Below are 19,086 nucleotides of genomic sequence, written 5' to 3'. Positions count from 1 at the left end.
TGATAAATGATATGAAAAAACTAGAAAGCCAAGGGCTAAGTCTTCCGTTTTCGGATGAGCAGGTATATGGTACAATCTGTCGGATCACTGGAGATAATTTAGGGATGCACACAATTCTTGGTTTTAATGAATCATTCAGTAGCCATCATTTCTGTCGCCTTTGTTTGATTGAGAAGAATGACTGTCAAACGGTATTCAGTGAGGATGATCCTAAGGTGATCCTTCGTGGAAAAGATGTGTTTGAAATGCATTGCCAGTCTCTCCAGGAAAACCCACAATTGAAGTCAATGTACGGATTGAAAAAAATATCGACACTTAATTCATTGATGTATTTCCATGTTTGTAATAACTATTCATTTGATATCATGCATGATCTTCTTGAGGGAGTGGTTCAGTATGAGATCAAATTGCTTTTTGGTTATCTCACACAACACTTTGTGTCAGAACAGGACTTGCTTTCCAGAATATATGGATTTGATTATGGATTTCTAGAACGAAAAAATCGTCCTACTAAGATTATTTTGGATAGTGCTGGCAATGGCATTAGTTTGAATTCTATTCAAACATTATGTCTTGTTAAAAACATCCCACTGTTGTTTGGTGACAATATTCCTGCAGGAAACCAAAACTGGAATTTGTTACTGTTGTTAATTAAAATAATGAACATCGTTTTTTCACCTTCTCTCACTCTAGGTATGACAATATATTTGAAGCATTTGATTATTGACCACCACAAGTTATTTAAGCAATTGTATCCACATAGAAACTTGATACCTAAGCATCATTTTATGATCCATTACCCATCTTTTATAAGGAAAATTGGCCCCTTATTGCATACGCGTATGAGGTTTGAGGCCAAACACAAGATGTTTAAAAATTATTTTAAAAATTTCAAAAACATAACTAAATCACTCGCTAAAAAGCATCAGATGGCCATTGCTTCACACTGGGAAACCTTCCCCCTCAAACAAAATGAGTATGGGCCAATTAAGTCTTATCACTTCGTAGATGAGTATGTGGTCAACAAGGAAATGCTTGAAACGATCTTGTCAAAAGATGTTTTCTCAACAAGTTGGGTTAAAGTTGATGGTATCGAGTATAAAGCGGGATTAGTTATTTGCAGTGCAATGGAGGAAGACATGCCAGTCTTTTATCAAATAAGTGAAATACTTTTGGTTGGAGATCACGTTATTTTTTTGTCTAATAAGCTATTTACAGAGAATTTTGATGAACATCATCATGCATTCAAAGTTGTGCGAAGTGTGGAAAGATGTCTTTTAAAAATGTCTGAGATTAGATTTGATAAACCTTTTGATATTCAAAGCTCATACAATGTTTTAGATGAAAGTTTGTATATTATACCTTCATTCACAATGTTGTAATTAAACTGACTGCAAGGAAGAATTGGCACAAATAAATTATTTGAAATGATATTGTTTATTGTAATTAATTGATATTAACATAAGTATATATTAAATTAATGAATAAATATTTAATAAATGTATTTTACATTTTTTCAATGTAGATAATTTACACTTTAGGGAGTGAAATTAACACTACCCAAATAGTTAAAACGTACTTTGAACAGTGTTAGTTGTCAAATCCCTTAGTGTTACTTTAACTCTGTTTTGCGAGTTAAAGAAGGAACTCTGGCAGAGTGTTAAATGTTTAACTATTTTGAAAGTGTTAATTTAACTCTGGAGAGTGTGGAGCTATATAAACCCTCAAAAAGTGTTAAAATCAACTCTGTGAGAGTTAATTCAACACTGGACTTTTTGCTGTGTAGTAGGCTATAATTGAATGCCCTCTTTCATTGGTTTGCATTTCGTTCTTTGGAGCATGGTTATTTTTATTTATTTTCAGTTTTTGAGGAGGTGCTTCAACGATGCTAATTTTTCTGCAATAATCCAGAATCCAATGGAAAAACCCGTTGTTTTTTTGTCAAGGGAATCCAGGGCGACGCTCACTTCCGGGTTGGCCAACATACGTCATCCCTCCAACACTCTATACTGTAAAAACACATGTTAAAACAACCCGTGAAACTTGCAACCCTGCATCACCGTCACATTCGCCGTACTGACAGCGATGGAAGTTTACAAATCATTATAATTGTATATAACAAGGAATTTATGTATTATATAAACGTATGCTTTAGTCAGGCGCGCGGATACTGTAGGTATAACACGCTATTTGACGTTGATTTGCGACCTAATCCAGTGTTCGCGAAAACGTACACTGTCAACGTATGGTTGTGACTGGGTTGTCACGATAGAAGAGGTCAAGAGCTTTCAAAAAAAGTTAATCCCATGTTTGTATCACATTGTGCTGCTTTTCTGTAAGCCTTCAAAAGTGCCTCAGGTTCAAGGTTCCAATGGCATTCCTGAGGGGCAGGAACCACCCAGAATGTTCACAGTGGCATATCTGTACAATGCAGATCAGGACCTTTCCAACAATGTCTTCATTGTTATCATACGACAAAGTTTCATTTTCATCTTGCTCCATGTCAAGGCTCTTCATTGTGTAGTTTCTCACAGCCTATATAGAGCCAAGCTGATAAAATCACCGGAACATATTTTAAGGGATAGGCCTATTTAGTGGCAAATGGGTTCAACATATTGATGTTGACCTTATCCTTAGTCATGCTTTTCAATTTGGACCAGTTTGGATTCCAAAAACTCTTATCAAGAGTTTGGATTCCAAAAACTCTTGGATTCCAAAAATGTACCAAGATATTAACTTTTAAAAGATAGTAGTCCTGTGCCAGACACAGTAGGCCTACTTTCACTGGACAATGAATGGTTTATATTTTACCAGTCCATCACAAATATGGATCCGTCTCTTTATATTTCATTTATTGAGTAAATATTGTTGTATTTGAATAACTAAGCTCTTTCTGGTAAATCCTTATAAAATAAATACGAAAAATACAATATATGGCAAATATTAGCTTAAGAGAGAAGGCTGATGGTGTACGTTTTGGAGGCTTAAGTAAAAAAGGAGAAAATTAACAATTTCACTTTTTATTTTCAAGAAGACAGACAAAAACATTACATCATGAGGGAGGCAAAATAACTTCGGTATTGTCATTTTTATGACACACTTTTTTTTCCCACTTACCTTGAGGGTGTAGGATTAGGGGTTATGTAGGGTGACCAGACGTCTTCTTTTTCCCGGACATGTCCTCTTTTCGAGACCTAAAAAATGCGTCCGGCAGGGATTCCAAAAACGTCCGGTATTTTGCCTCGTCGCAAAAAAAAAAAAAAAATATATTATTGTTATTATTATCTTTTTATTTATTTTTTTGCCTCGTCGCATATTTGTGTTTCTGGGTCTTTCACATAACCTACTAGTTATTACCATTGTATATGTCTATGGTTATTACGGCCTTCCAAGTTCTGGAAATGGTATCTCCCTTACGTTCCACCTTCTTCCGCGAGCTGACTGTAGAGAGAGTCTGTCATTGGGCGACCGATCTCATGTGCTCGTTGAGAAGGTGCCGTGTATAGACGGAATGAAACCCCCACTGAAGTACGTAGGCTCACGATACAAACCCCCCCCCGTCAACAATCTTGCCCGGGGCGCAATTGGACCTAGGATCGCCACTGTCTGCAGCCATGCCTAAACGTAAATGTAAGTTCACGGACGAACTAAAGAAAAAATACCCATGTTTTCGGCCCCCCCCCCCCCCCCCCCGCGACGAAGTGTCCTCTTTTTCACAAACTCAAATCTGGTCACCCTAGGTTATGAAGCATCACCATGCGAGTGTTATTTGCCTACGAACGAGATTCAACCAATAGAAAAAGTGATGGAGGGAGTCCCGGAACCGCTTTATTTTTTTAATTTTAGTCACTGTCGTCTGTGCTCTCGTACAGGTCATCGTGTTGCTCTTGGATGTCTTCTTCGGGGACATCTTGAAGCAGGGAATTAGCATCTGGTCCCAAAGCCTGACGGTACCTTTTCCTCCAGATCTAAAAGCCTTTTTCGAAGAAGACAAATCAATCCCCGATGGCCTTCTTCACTTACATTTCCTAGAAGGAAGAAAAAGTAGGCAGGAGAAAGTTGTAACTCAATTGGGCTTTACATACACTTTTGTAACACTAATTAGCATATACAATATAATGTTAAAAAAAACAGATCGTACCTCTGCTTTCACCAGAAGACATTTCTGTTGTCATTTTCCTGATGCTCCCAGCCAGCTGGTTCAGGTAGGCGCAGTGGTTTCTCATCTCTCTGACAAGGATGACTTTTTCTTCTTGGACACGCATTTTGGCCATGCATGCATCGAATATCCTCTTTTTCTTAGCGATATTGCTTATTCCTGAAATCAGTTAAATAACATCCCTCTAACAATTCTCGTAGGTACATTTCAAGGGCAGGAATACCTTCAGTAACTAAAACACAAGTAATTTATTCTAATCTGAGAAACAAGTGAAAATAAATTATATTTAGAAATGAAAGCATAGGTTTCTTACTCAACTTTTATACCTTCATTAGCTGAAAATATTTTAAAATGCTTGTGCTATAGAAACTATGTTGACTCCATATTTAAATTAAATTAACACTGTAAATACTTTAATGCACACACATAATAGCCTTAAAACATAAATTTCTTCATACCACTGCTGTGCATCTCCCATGGCCAGATCAGACTGTCTTCCTCATAATTTCCCCCCAACAATGACAGCTTTCCTTCCACCTTCTCCTCAACAATGCGCTCCTCCTCTGGCACCTGCTGATTGTAAAGCCTGATTTTTTCGAAGAGTTTTTTCTTCTCTGTCCAGAGTTTTCTTCGCCTTAAATTACGAATTTTGTTGCTGTCTGCAGTTACAGAAACACAGAAAAACATGTTCAACAAACTTGATCAAATTCGGTTTAAGAGAAATATGTGTAATGTAATTATAACGAACATAACACATTTATAATAATAAAAAAAAAAATCTGTTACATTTAATGGTAAGAAAATTAAAACATAATAATTGAGATAATACAGCTTCTAAACCCAAAAGATATATATAAGAATACAGACATACCGGTCTGATTGTAAAGGTTCGCTTTTTTCTGATGAACCCCAAGAAAGATCTCTTCAATTGATTTTTGAAGCTGGTGCTGGTCATCAGAACCGGAACCTACAGCATCTATAGAAAACATTACAATATAAGTTAACAGTGTCAATGTTTTTTAAAAATGAACATTTAGGTTTATTTATTCAGAGCCCAAAATGTATGGTAACAGTTTTTAGTTCAAGTCAAAGTCCATTTATTTTGTCTTTCACACAGGGACAGACCAAGACCTTAACAATTAACTATGGTTCACTACAATCAAGCTAAACCTCTCATGATTATTACTACAACAGAAAATTTGAAAAACTACTGACTTGAGAACAGATGTTGTCCGACCAGGGCCCTCAACATCAGAAAACACCCACCTATAGTCACAGTTCTTTCTGCTGCCCTCTGGTAAGAGGATTTACAGCATCTGGCAATATTTTATTGCAAATTTCCATTCTACCACAATCTTTTTCATAGCATTTTTATTAATTTTTTTCATGCTTATTTGATACAGTAGTCCTTAAGTCTAAGTCTGAAACTACATAGAAAAATGTTAAGAACAGACTTTACCAGCCTTCGCCCACTGTCTCACGTCCTCTACCCACTGGTGGACCATGTCTTCAGGGCAGTCATGGTCACTGCACAAATCACGTAATTTCTGAGACGCAGCCTCAGCCTTTTGCAGTGTCTAAAGTCAAAGAAAGACGACAAAAACAAATTGACATTGACTTTTTCAACAACACTCTCACTGTCGACTTTGAAATATCATAAAATGTTACGTGTGATTAAGAGCCCATTCTGGAAATTTGTTGTTTGTTAATATCGTCAGCAAACCAGATCTTGTTCATGTAATTTGGTACATACCTTGACATATCTGCAAGACAAAGCAAGATGTAGACCATCTTGCTTCCGCTTGTTCCACCCAATGGCATGTATGGTCAGCATGTCATTCCTGGCTTTTTAGCAAAACAAAGCATGCCATGTTACTTGTCTGTGCTTAGCTTGACATAAATCATATTAATGATGAATGTTATGGGCTGTGGCTCAGGTGAAAAATAAATGGTTTGATATTAAAGTCAAAGCAAGAGAAAAATGTGAACTGGGGGATTACAGGAGTTTATGTCAGCACAAGATTAAAGACTGGTTTATTAGAAAAACCTCTAACAGGGTCCATTATGAAATTTGAAGATTCTTTTTATCATTGCTTTGTTTTTGTAAAAATAATGAATGACTACAATGAAATTAGCACTTACACAAATATATATATATAAAAATACAAACAAAGCTTACCAGATTTGGTCATGTACTTTGTTGTGAGGCCACAACGAGAAAGGTAGCTGTTCACCATTTCAACCTCTTCTCCTGCAGTTGTGCCAGCACCCTCTTGATTTCTGCCACTCCAGATTATCTGTCCAGTTTTAAACACAAACACACGCATTGTCAAAGGCGCTAAAATATAATACATATCGATACAGAATATTAAAAATGGTTTAAACTCTATCTTTCGTTTTTTTTCAGTATCAATACACCAGTATTGACTGCGTTTTTTTCGCCCCCCTCTTATACAAAGGTTGTCAAATTGCACCACTGTAAAGCCTACTTAGTACCACCTCCAAAAGTAAATTAACTTACATACTAATGTTCTTCACACAATAAACAAGCCTTGTTCCATACTTACAATTCCTGACAATTACAATTCCAGTATCATGACAACAATACCTCACACTTTGTTGAGTGGGCTTTGGCATGCATGACGGAGAGGAACTGTCTCATCTGCAATAAAGGGGTCAGTTCCAGCATGGAGACTGCCAATCTCTCAAGGTAGGGCCAGTACTTGCAGGCAATATCCGTGCAATAGAACTGCCCGCCTGTGGCTGCCTGAAGCTCCTTCTGCAGGAAAAGTGGATAGGCAAATATTTCGCCTCTGAACATGTTGACTGCCTTTAGAAGCAACCCATGTCTGCAAACGACCACTTCAAGCCCCTCCTCGTCCAGTCTATTGGCTTTTCTAGCCGTTTCGCGGGCAGCGGACCACTGACTGACCCCGCACCTTCCTCTGCCAGCCGTCTGCATGACAAGGAAAATCCTGGTTAAGATCTGACTTACTCTAAAATTAGTACAATTAATCAGAACCATTGAGTCAAGGCCTAACTGGCATTTTTTGCATCAATTGGAGACAGAAAAGTTCTACTTTCTTACTACTCAAACTACTTCTGAGGAGGAAGCAGCTTCAGAAAAATTATCATTCTGCTTTTCCTAATCCAGGTAAACTGATAATAATAAAGGCAGGGCAACAAGCTGCATTAATTCCAACCATCTATTACAATAATTATAAAACTAATAAACTGGATGCCAACATATTACATTTCATCAGTACATATTTCTTTGAAGAGATGCTCCATACTGCTCCAATGGCTTCTTGAAAGGGAAGATACTAGTTTGTGATACTTAAATAGGGACATAATAATTCATTACTCATTCTTATAAAAAAATTTGGTGACACTGTATTATAAGCAACAAAAATTTGACCAACACTTTTCTGTTTGCTCATGATGTCCTCAACAAAACTGTGCACGTCGGCATCTTTCGCAATGAAGGCACCATCAAAATGCGGTTGTTCAGACCTTAATAAAACAAGAAAGAATATTATTTTAAGTAAAAATAATATGTTAATTTCACATAACAAAAAACAACTCACCCTTTAGACTGCCGAAATCGGTAAACCTTTCTGTTGCCATCTGCACACAGCGCCAGCATGTTTGGGGTACATGCTGCGCATGTAAAGTGCTCCACACTTGACATTTTCTCGCACTGGTAGTTACAGAATGTGTACTCCAAAAAGCTCCTTTGGAAGATGTCTCCATGTATTTTTCCAGTCTGAACATTTTACAATTGATAATGAAAGAAGGAAGGACAGAAGGAAAGAACAGCAGGAAGTGGTAAATTAAAACAACTATAGTTCTATCCTTGTCACTACTTTTGGCAACTTTGGTCAAAACCAATCTTACTCTTCCAAAGTGAGAAGTCCTCTCATCCAACATCCGCAAAAAACCCTGTCTCGATAGATTGGGTGCTGTAGTTTTCATCCCTTCAAATGTTGCAAGCAGATCAGCTGCAAACAATGTGTCACTCTTCACAGACGCTGGCCAATACCCACTTTGTATTAAATCCTTTCGGTCAGGTGTCCACTGGGCTGGACATGACTTGCATGCCAACTTCGGCAAGTGTAGATCATACCGACCTAAAAACATTGTTAAAAAAATTTAGAACCGTAGATGCATTATTATTTATTACACAATTAAACATGAAAATATTTAAAAATAAATACATGAACATGAAAAGCAATAAATTATACCATTCATGGTAGCCAAAATGACTGATCTGCCAGCTGACTCCGCGAGGTTTGATGGATCACAGGAGCACAACTCCGGTCTGATAGTAGGCAACAGACGTACTGAAAAAAATATGCTCAATTATCAGTGAGATGGCTGAAAACCAATTAAGGTTGTGGTCAAAGGAAATAATGACACAAAAGACAAAACAAAATGTATAAACTTTTAAATATTACAGAAGTGCTACCTTGACTGACAACTTCATATTTGCCATCTTCATGCACAAGGCAAAGCCCTGGCTCAATGGGCTTGAACATTCCATTGACGCAGGACTCACGATTGTGGAGTGCAAGGGACTGATGTTTGGTCACATCACAATCAATGCAGAGCCACTCATTGGGCATGCAGTCTCTGCAACGAATGACTGCTTGAGATGAGCAGTTGCAGCATGTTTTTATGGGAACTTCATTGCATGACAGCAAACTGTTCAAATGATACGGCCTTGCTTTACGCCACTCATCCTGAGCTGCCGATTGACGCAATGACCATGATTCTGACATCGACGGATGGTCCTTTGTCTCAATGTCCGTTGTTAGAATTTCCAACAGTTTCTGCATCTCATTTTCTGACAAACATTTTTTCTTTATACATTAAATCCATTTAACTTTTTTTTGCTAACTTGCTTAATTAGAGTAAGTTGTCATCCTACCAAGTAACTGTTGAGGGCACCCGGACAATGCATGATCCTCCCCAGCTGAATCAAAAGGGGCAGAGTCCTCACAAACCTCCTGAGAAACAACTGAAAGATAAGTAGAGATGAGTTTAATTTGTTAAAAATTAAATGTTATTATAGCGACTAAGAAAATAGTCACATTAAATTGCAAAGAAAACAAGTTCTCAAAATGAATAATCAACCTATCAACCACTGATGGTGGCTAAAGTCTGGAAGACTTTCATGCCGGAAACAAGACTAATTTAGAAATATTTGTATAGGGTGATGTCTAAATATACTGTTTTCAAAACACAGCCATTAATTTTCCAACAAGTCAGCCTTTAAGAGAGATGATGCAAGTGGGTAATCACAACAAATAATCTTGAAAGACATAAAATACCTGTAGCTGAGGCTTGCATCCGTGTTTCTCCAATTCTGCACCTTTTGGGAATTCGACGACCATCCGAATCCCTCTCCACCCATTCAACTTCACATTTACTAGATGCTGCTTTGCCCTTTGCGTCATTTTTCTGCTTGAGAGAAAGTGATCATTGTATGATGACACTTGGTAATTTAGCCATTCATCAAAAGCTGTATAAAGAAAAACTTTATGCAAAAACATTGGCATAAACAATATTAATGCAAGATAACTGTCTCAATAAACCCTGACACTCTTTTTCTCGAGCAAGAAGCATATCAGCAAGGAATATAGCCTGCTCTGCCCTGCCTCTGTCTTGTTGATTAGCTATTTCAACAGCACTAAATAACAATAGCATAAACAGCTTGATTAGAAAAATAAGAACACAGTGTAGGAGGAATAGGCACAGTCCAGTAAAAGTAAAAGGGCATGTATGTTTGGACAGTGAGTTGGCTTAAGGATAGAATATATATAAGATTGAGAACAAAGTACCAATACTTACTTGGAGACAGTGGCTTCTGGAGTTAGAGACACGGACGGACGGACGGACGGACAGACAGACAGACGGACAAACAGTGATTGGGTGGGTGAGTGAGTGAGTGAGTGAGTGAGTGAGTGAGTGAGTGAGTGAGTGAGTGAGTGAGTGAGTGATATGCCTGTGTGTTTATGTAGTACAGAAAAGAGTGGCTCTTAACCCATTCTTGCCGGATGCTGCGCGGCGCAGCATTGCATCTCCCGCCGGTTGCTGCGTAGCGCAGCTTTGAGTCTCCTGCCGGCTGCTGCGTAGCGCAGCATTGTTGATATGTCGTCATTTTGTTGACGCATGCAGCATAGAATGCACTGTCATTGGTTCAAATACACATGAGGTGGGTCTTGTGGGTCTTTAAAAACCACGTGACCACCCAAATGTCGTCGTTGGCCGACAATCACGTCAATCAAATAAAATCGCAAACCTATAAAAAAAAAAAAATCCCCGGCAAAAATGGCTAGCAAAGAGTACTGTGACAGCGACGGCAGCGATGTGGAGTTGGGAGAGAGTGTGGAGTTTGAGAGGGAGGTGGAGGTAGAAGGTTTTGTACCTGATGATCCTTTGGATCGAGCCCAGGAGTGGGAATTTTGGGTCGAAGGAGAGGAGGAGGACGACGAAGACTTTGCGGGATTTCAGGTGGACTGGACGACGGATGGATACATGCCCCGAAATCCAAGGCAGTTCACGCGAAAACCGGGACCGAAGCAGCCGATTGCCGTGGATGAAACCCCCCTTGGGGTGTTTTCACGGATAGTCGACGATGAACTTTGGGACATGTTGGTGACCCAAACTAATTTATATGCGGATCAGACGCGTGGCCAAACCCCATCCAATTCGAAGTGGAACCCCATCTCTAAAACCGAGATGAAAAACGTTTGTCGGGCTCTGCTTCACTTTTGGGGTCCTGAAACTGCCAGCACGCCGGGATTATTGGAGGTAGACCAAGTGGCTGTACCAAACACACGTCCCCAAGGCCATGGCACGGGATCGTTTTGACATAATCTGGAGGTAATGATTTGTATTCTTGCGCTCTCTTCCGAGTTCCTATGTCTTACGGTAGCGTTAGCGCACTGAAGTCTCCGTCATGGCCAGTAATGATAGTGGTGCTACAGCCTTCTGCTACTATTGATATAATAATGCCATAATAATTAAATAGCATGATAAATAGCAGTGTTGGGCAGTAGCTTCACTACTTGTAGAGAAGATAGTAGGGCTTTGACTCCGAACTTTGTTATTCGAATATATTTCGAATATCAAAAAAATAAAATCAAAACAAACTAATATTAAGCAGCCCTAATTATTCGAATATTAATATTAATAAACAAACAAACTTCGAATATGATTTTTGGGCAAAAGTCAAAGCCCTAGAAGATGGTAACTTACTACAATCCTCAGTAGCTTGGTGGTAGCTTCACTTTATCATGAATCAAGTAACATGTATTTATTTGTAACATTTTAGTATTATTAAATTATATTTGTAATGGCAAAACTAGCTTGGCCACACAAGATACGATTTCCTGGGGTATTTCTCTGGCTAAACACAGCACAACCGTTTGTAGTATTGCCAATATCCCTGCATCATACAACATACAACAAATATGATGGCAATGTTAGGCATAAACTCATTAATCTTATGTGCATTTTTAGATATCTCCATCTCCAAGATAACATGGACCCTGCTGTGGACAAGTCCGACAAGCTCTGGAAGCTCCGGGGATTCATGGACCTCCTCCTTGCCAAATTCCAGGATCTCTATGAGGTCAATGGCTTTGTCACCGTGGATGAGTCCATGGTGAAGTTCAAGGGACGCCTGGCCTTCTGGCAGTACCTCCCCATGAAGCCAGTGAAGTGGGGAGTAAAGGTGTGGGTGATGGCGGAAAGTAAGACAGGCTATGTCAATAATTTCCAAGTTTACACGGGGGCTATTCAGGGTAAGGCTGAGAAAGACCTGGCTCACAGAATTGTGATGGACCTGGCCAAACCTTACTTTGGATCCAACCTCACCATATACATGGATAACTTTTACACCGGTGTCCCATTGATGGTGGACCTCAAGAACAGGGGGGTACAAGCTTGTGGGACGGTGCGTGCCAATAGAAAGGGCCTCCCCAAGAGCAAGGACCTCACGAAGCAGGCTGGCATGAACAGGCACCAATTCAAGGTGGCGCAGCAGGATGACCTGACCTTCTGCATATGGCAGGACACCAAGGCAGTGATGGTCCTGTCAAATTTCCATGACCCGACAGCTTTTGGGTCAGTAAGGAGGAAGGCGAATGGTCAACGCCAAGTGGAGGTTTGTGTGCCAGCCTGCCTTGCTGACTACCAGCAGCACATGAAGGGGGTAGACCTGCTGGACCAGATGGTGGGATACTACCAGATCCAGCATAGGTCTACAAAGTGGTGGAGGAGGCTTTTTTTTTATTTCCTCACGGTGGCGTGCTACAATGCCTTTGTGGCTGCCAGGTCTGCAGGAGGAGCCAACTGGAAATATAGGAGGGGGGGCTACAAAGACTGGCTGGAGGATCTGACCATGGAGCTGATCGTCCCGGTCACCAAAAGAAGTGCTCCCCAGGTGCTCCCCACCAGCCCAATTGGAGCTTCTGCTGAGCATGACCTGGTCCAGCTAAACACTAAGAGGAAGACCTGCAGGGAGTGCGTCCTGGGTCCACGCTGATGGGGTGCAGGTGTGACCGGTTCGTTCTGCATTGTGTTTCTTTCTAATTATGAATGACGTGACCCACGATGTGTCTGGACTCGGGCACTCCGACGTCCATTTATTCGATCTGAATCTGAATACACACATATACAAATAGCTTCCTTAGCCCTTGTGCCCTTACTCCAACTCTCTTCCCAAGGGTATCGCAACAAAGGGCAACTACATACAATATTACAACAGAAATGATTGAAATAAAAGGAATAAAAGACATACCTGAATACACACATATACAAATAGCTTCCTTAGCCCTTACTCCAACTCTACGAAACACACAGGGGGGGAAGGGGAACTAGCATGACTACACGAGGGTCAGTTATATGCTAGTACATCGCAAAAAAAAACACAAAGTTCCCCATAACACAGAAATCTATCTAATAACTATGGATAGATTATAAACCCCAGACTTCCAATTAAACAATATATAATCAAAATAACTCATATAAATAATGATAAATTATAAGATGGTCAAAGATTTGATTACATATAAATGTACACACCTCTTCCCAAGGGTATCGCAACAAAGGGAAGAGGGCAGGGGGCGCGGGAAACTTATGGGGTTCTCTGGAATGTGGGCGGGAGTATAGAAGGAGGTGGAGCCAAATCAAAAAAAAAAAAAAAATAGAGCTTAAGGCGGCATGGAAAGCTAAACTTCAGGTAATACAGAAAAACAAAGGCAATTGTGTAATTATAATTTAAAGGATATAACACACCCTGTTACACTGGCAGTGTGACCTTCCTCTGCACCGCGAGTGCTTCACGCATCACGTCCTTCGCCACGAGAGATGATGTGTGTGTGTGTGTGTGTGTGTGTGTGTGTGTGTGTGTGTGTGTGTGTGTGTTCAAAAAGGAGGGATGTGAGCCATGGAGCTCAGACTGAGAATGTTCCCAGTTCTGTCTCAGGACTTTCCCCACTTCTTTCCCACCTCCTATCATACCAAGGTGCCTTGTTCTGTGTGTTGGCATGTTTTAAAATGTTATTTGTTATTTGTGATATGTTATTTGATGATATAAAGTATTTTTCCTTACCAATCTGATTTTGAGATTCTTTATAAAAATGAGTTGCTATGTTAGTGCTAAAGGAGCATGTTTTAATACAACCTGTGAGTCTTACCTTTAAAATGCAATTTATTTCATGTTTCTATGTGCTACAGAGGCTTAGATATTAAGGTTTTCATAGACGTTGACAATTCTTAGTATTTTTCAGAAAACCCTCAGGAGATAAGGACATTTATATTTATTATACATAGGTTTTTATAGCCGTTTTTGGCAGGCGTTTTAGGAGTAAATGGGTTAAAAGAGCCGTTGTTTTGAGTAGAATAAAGAGATGGATAATGAAGGGCAGGAAAAGACGGGATCTGTAAGACAGAGGAAAATAAAAACACTAATTTATCCTGCAACAGGACTTACAGGATTTATTATGTTAGAAAAGCAGAACTGTTAGAAGAAACAAAATAATGTAAAAGGATGCTTGATGGACCTTGTGTTCAACCATCAATGTTTAGTCACATTCATAATGACAGTTGATATCTACTACTAAACCTAGCTGAATTATTGACATGAAATCTATACATTGTTAAGCTGTTACGTATTTTAAGAATCTAAGTTACCCACACATAGACCCAATGAAGCAGGGCCAAACATATAAGCCGTAAATACTATACATAGCCACTAGGGGAGCAAGACCTTATTGAAGGCGGCTCCACCACAGAAGGCATTACCTGAAGAAGCCGAAGCCACCACGCCCACTAGGCCACGCCCACTTGACGGTCTCTACCTAAGGACCGAGGGTGAATAGTAGCGAGAGAGAGATTTTCAGCAACACCCGCGAAGGGTCACGGGCCTCTGCCAGTGGCCCATTGTAGCCAGTTATTATCTCTCACACGTGTTCTACACGATTCCTAGAATTCCCTCTGTATAGCTTCACTTACCATGCCGAAACATGCCGACGACTTTATAATAAATGAAGTGAGTTCAAAGCAACCCGGGATTGGACAACTTTCTTCGAGAATATGCAACAGATGGTGACCACCGACGTTTGGAAGAAAGTCCCAAGAAATCCCGGCGGGTGCGACGCTAAAACAACTTCAACAGGCCACACACGTCTGAGGTAAGTAGAACTCATTGGGCCCTATTTTAACGGTCTGAAACGCAAGTGGGAAGCGCAAAGCGCAAGTAGCTTTGTGGGCGGTTCTACGGCGCTATCGCTATTTTACAGGCGGATAAATGACGCTTGCGCCGCGGCGCAAGTGTCAAAAGGGTTGGTCTGAAGCAGTCTAATTACCCGTAGGTGTGGTTTGGGCGTAACGTGCAACAAACCAATGAGAGTGCCAGCTCCCATCCCCTTTAAGAGCCATGAGCGCATTTGAATCGGACGAGTTGATATTTTGACAGCGCGTCTGCAGTCTCCGAGAATTTCATACTGCAAATGGCTTAGTTTATTGCCAAATAATATGGCCTAATTCACACATGGAATATACTGAGTCCTCAAATAAATTTCGGCAAAGAATACGTATGATAGGCTATAATATGATATGCGGTAACTGTGGTTCTATTTAATGATATACGCAATACATTTTAAACATTGTTTCTTATCAGTATTGTATGCTATCCTAATATGCATGTGTCCCCGCGGTAATAGACATTGCCATTGATTGTATTATGCGTTACGTGTTTAGTTTGCCCAAGTGAAGGAGTTCAAGTACCTCGGGGTCTTGTTCGCGAGTGAGGGAACTATGAAGCGTGAGATTGGCCGGAGAATCGGAGCAGCGGGGGCGGTATTGCGTTTGCTTTACCGTTGTTACGAAAAGAGAGCTGAGCCGCAAGGCAAAGCTCTCGATCTACCGGTCGATCTTCGTTCCTATCCTCACCTATGGTCATGAGGGTTGGGTGATGACCGAAAGGACGAGATAGGGATAGGGTGAGAAGCTCAGCCATCCGTGAGGAACTCGGATTAGAGCCGCTGCTCCTTTACTTAGAAAGGAGTCAGCTGAGGTGGTTCGGGCATCTGGTAAGGATAAGAAATACCATGCAAATTAAATTTAAATGAAGTGAAATTTCGAGGTTGGAAACTGGGCGCCTTACAGAGCACACACGCGCGCCCGCATTCATTCATTCTTTTTAACACTCACTCGCGGTAAAACAATGTTTTTCACGATCAAATAGGCCTACTCATCAATCCTAAAAGTTATGGGCATGTAGGCCTACACGATGTCTGTGTCAAGAAAATATGTGTTTGCTGTACGGTGTTTGCAGATGCATTGATTTAAAAGTACAATTTATTACCGCTGCATCAGCTGTTCTTTCCCAAATAATTTACCAAGAATGTGCGGCTAGATGAGAGAAGCAAAGTGTATGCGCGAGGTGCACAAGCAATCCGTATGCATCGCATGCGCATGTATGCATGCGCCCTTAAAATAGCGTCTGAACAACGCGCCACTGACTTTAAACCAGGTATTTCCTGGTCAGTAGCGCAATGGTATTCAGAGACGGCAAAATACCGTTTGCGCCAGAACACACCTCCTCCTTCCGCCGAACCGCCCCTTGCGGCGCATGATCAATCCCTAATTTACCGGCGAGTGGCGCTGGTGGGAAAAGAACGCTTTGCGCCAGTTGTAAACTAGCAACGACACATGCGCCAGTGACTATGTCACTTGCGCCGGATGAAAGATAGGGCCCATTGTCTTAAAGATTTAATCTGAAATAGGATTGGTTATAAGAACAATTAGGTGTAAGTTTGTTTTAGCCACCGTCCGATCGTACTGCTCCAGAGGCCTAGCATAACGATCAACGGTTGCAAGGAACACTGAAGGCCCAACCTCCCCCTTTCTTCACACTTGAGTTGTTTTTAGTACTCGTCGTTAACGATCATTCTTGGTACTGGTTGAGAGGTGAAGCCCTCCACTATCGGTCTCTGTATAGATCGGGCCAAAATAGTATATTAACGAGAGTTATCTTTCACTTCTCCGCTGAGGCCGGCACGATCTGTGTTCCTAAGCAGTAGCACCATAGCGGACGTTCGGAGTGCATACTATCTTATCTGCCGATCCGCTAAATGCCACCCTAGACTGCATGCTCGGTCATTTTACATTCAAGTCTGTTGGTATTTTGTTATTAAAGACGATGAATTATTAAGGTAAAAGACCCTCCAGTCTCCCTACACACGTGTACCCCCCCCCCCCCCACACCCTTTGTCCCAGTCTTCCAGGTCCGGTAGTCAGACCCCCCCCCCCCCCCCATCCTTTTGTCCCAAGTCCGATCGTCAGATACCCCCCACCCCACCCTTTGTCCCTGCAAACATTCTCTTCCCCTACCCTTCCTTATTCATATTGCTTAAAGAAGATCGGGAACGGTGGGACGGGGGCTTCGATTTAACTAACAATAGAGAGGCAAGTGGCCTCGCTGTTGTTGGTTGGGTTGAGGTTCTTGTCTTATTGTTCTTTCTTCCCCTTGCCCCCTCACACCCTCACACCTAGCCATGTGTTGGACCCAAGATGTAAATTTAGTTAAGTGTTTGTATATTTGAGGGTCTGTGTGTCTGGGTGCTGAAGTACAGAGAGCCACTCCCTATTTGATGTTCACCAACATTAATAGTTTAAACGATCTGTAAATGTTCACATGTGCACTAAATTAGTTCTTCCTCTTCAGGCCATTGCAACCCAAGCAGTGATGGATGCCCGGCATTCATGGTTTTAACCGGTGCCCAAGGCGGGAGTTAGCTCAACTGCTGTAGTTCAATTACAATAACATTTGTTTCATCCGATAACTTCTGAATTTTTCTTTTAGGTTCAGTTTTTGTTTTGTTTATAGAATATCACCATATATTTAATACCCAGATGTGCATAATTGTTGTAGGTTTGGATGACCCTTTGTTCTGCCTACACTGTAAACCCGAATAAGTTGAGAATACTCAAAACTTTTGTGGAAACCGATTACCTCAAAGTTTTTGAGTAAGTAAATTAGAATATTTAAGTAAGTCTGTACTTAAATATTTTTACATCATTTACTCAAATATTACTTATTAATAAAAAAATAATTGTGAGTGTACTGTACTTAAAACATTTGTTTTAATTTGTATATACGTTTTAATTTTTTTGTAATGACTTGTTATGATGATATTGTACTTAATTATTCAACATCTTTAAACTCAAAAAATATACTGGTTAGTAACCAAAAAGACAATTTTGCAAAGCTCATAAACTACTATTTTTTTTAAGTTCAGAATACTCAAATAAACTTAGAATATTTCAATGTTTTTACTCAGATTTTATTCTTTTTCTCCAAACCACTTTGGTCACAGCAACAGAGCTGTAAGTATACAAACACCACATACACACATCTGTATGTTAACCATGGACATCCAACTTGTAAAACCAGGCCAGTAAAACAAGGCCAACAAATGCACAATCTGAAAATGTAAACACACCCCGTTTGGTTGAAGGATACCTTGCATATCATGAACCGTCAACATATACATCCACACATACATTATATAAAAACAGATGTGTATGGCTGTGTATAAATCACTGCAAATGTTTAAATGTTTGTATAAAAGCATTGGGAACTTGTGCTCAGTGTAAAGGTATGGCCTTTCAAAACAGCATCTTCAAGTTTTTTTTACATCTATGGCCATTCAAGGAAATAATTTGAAATGAATAAAAAATAAATTAAATAAATAACCAAAAGTAAATATCAGGATATCAGATATCAAGTCATTGAACATGAATAAAAAATAAATCAAATAAATAACCAAAAAGGAACATAAATCAATGTAACAACAAACATGCATCATACAGGTAACGTCTACACTGTAAGCAGGTCATTTTTCAAAGAGAGCAGAGCAGGTTTCAGGGGTGCACCGTCATCCAACCCCATTAGAACCTTTTGTATGAAAGTGAAGGTGCCAACAAGCTTCTTTGGGTAGTCGAGATGTAACACATACACCAGCCCAAACAGTAACACATATGCATCGGCAAACGTGGCAATGTCCCTCATGATGAATTCATCTTCCACCACAATGGCTGTGGATACGGGACTGAAGTGAACGGGAGATGCACTTCTTTCTCTGATCATCGTGACAATACCAATGGGTGTGTCCTCGATGTCTGGCTCCTCTGATTCCTCAGTCTGGAAAATGCAAAAGTACACTGGTAACTATTTCTGAATACTTATACAGCTGCCCATTAAAAAATGAAGTATTAAGTATTAGACAATAACAACAAAGATAAGTTAACCCCTTCCACTACTCCCCCCCCCCCCCCCCCCCCCCAATTAAGGTTAAGACAGTCAGTCAGTCAGTCAGTCAGTCAGTCAGTCAGTCAGTCAGTCAGTCAGT

At 40.3% G+C, this 19,086-nt stretch overlaps 1 protein-coding gene across 1 annotated transcript; it reads right to left on the bottom strand.

The window, feature by feature from the left end:
• Positions 1–3,745: 3,745 nt before the first annotated feature.
• LOC130401457 (uncharacterized) lies at positions 3,746–10,523 on the bottom strand. Its single transcript, XM_056605226.1, has 16 exons — positions 10,206–10,523; positions 10,013–10,028; positions 9,493–9,622; positions 9,090–9,179; positions 8,404–8,502; positions 8,057–8,289; positions 7,747–7,925; positions 7,582–7,672; positions 6,768–7,115; positions 6,339–6,456; positions 5,913–6,004; positions 5,619–5,736; positions 5,031–5,135; positions 4,618–4,818; positions 4,142–4,318; positions 3,746–4,028 (listed from the first exon to the last, which is right to left on the bottom strand). The coding sequence occupies exons 1-16, from the start codon at positions 10,235–10,237 to the stop codon at positions 3,925–3,927; spliced, it is 2,133 nt and encodes a 710-aa protein (XP_056461201.1). The 5' UTR covers positions 10,238–10,523; the 3' UTR covers positions 3,746–3,924.
• Positions 10,524–19,086: the final 8,563 nt, after the last annotated feature.

Source organism: Gadus chalcogrammus, chromosome 13, assembly GCF_026213295.1.
Source record: "Gadus chalcogrammus isolate NIFS_2021 chromosome 13, NIFS_Gcha_1.0, whole genome shotgun sequence".
Classification (NCBI taxonomy): domain Eukaryota; kingdom Metazoa; phylum Chordata; class Actinopteri; order Gadiformes; family Gadidae; genus Gadus; species Gadus chalcogrammus.
This window is presented reverse-complemented; position numbering and strand designations above follow the sequence as displayed.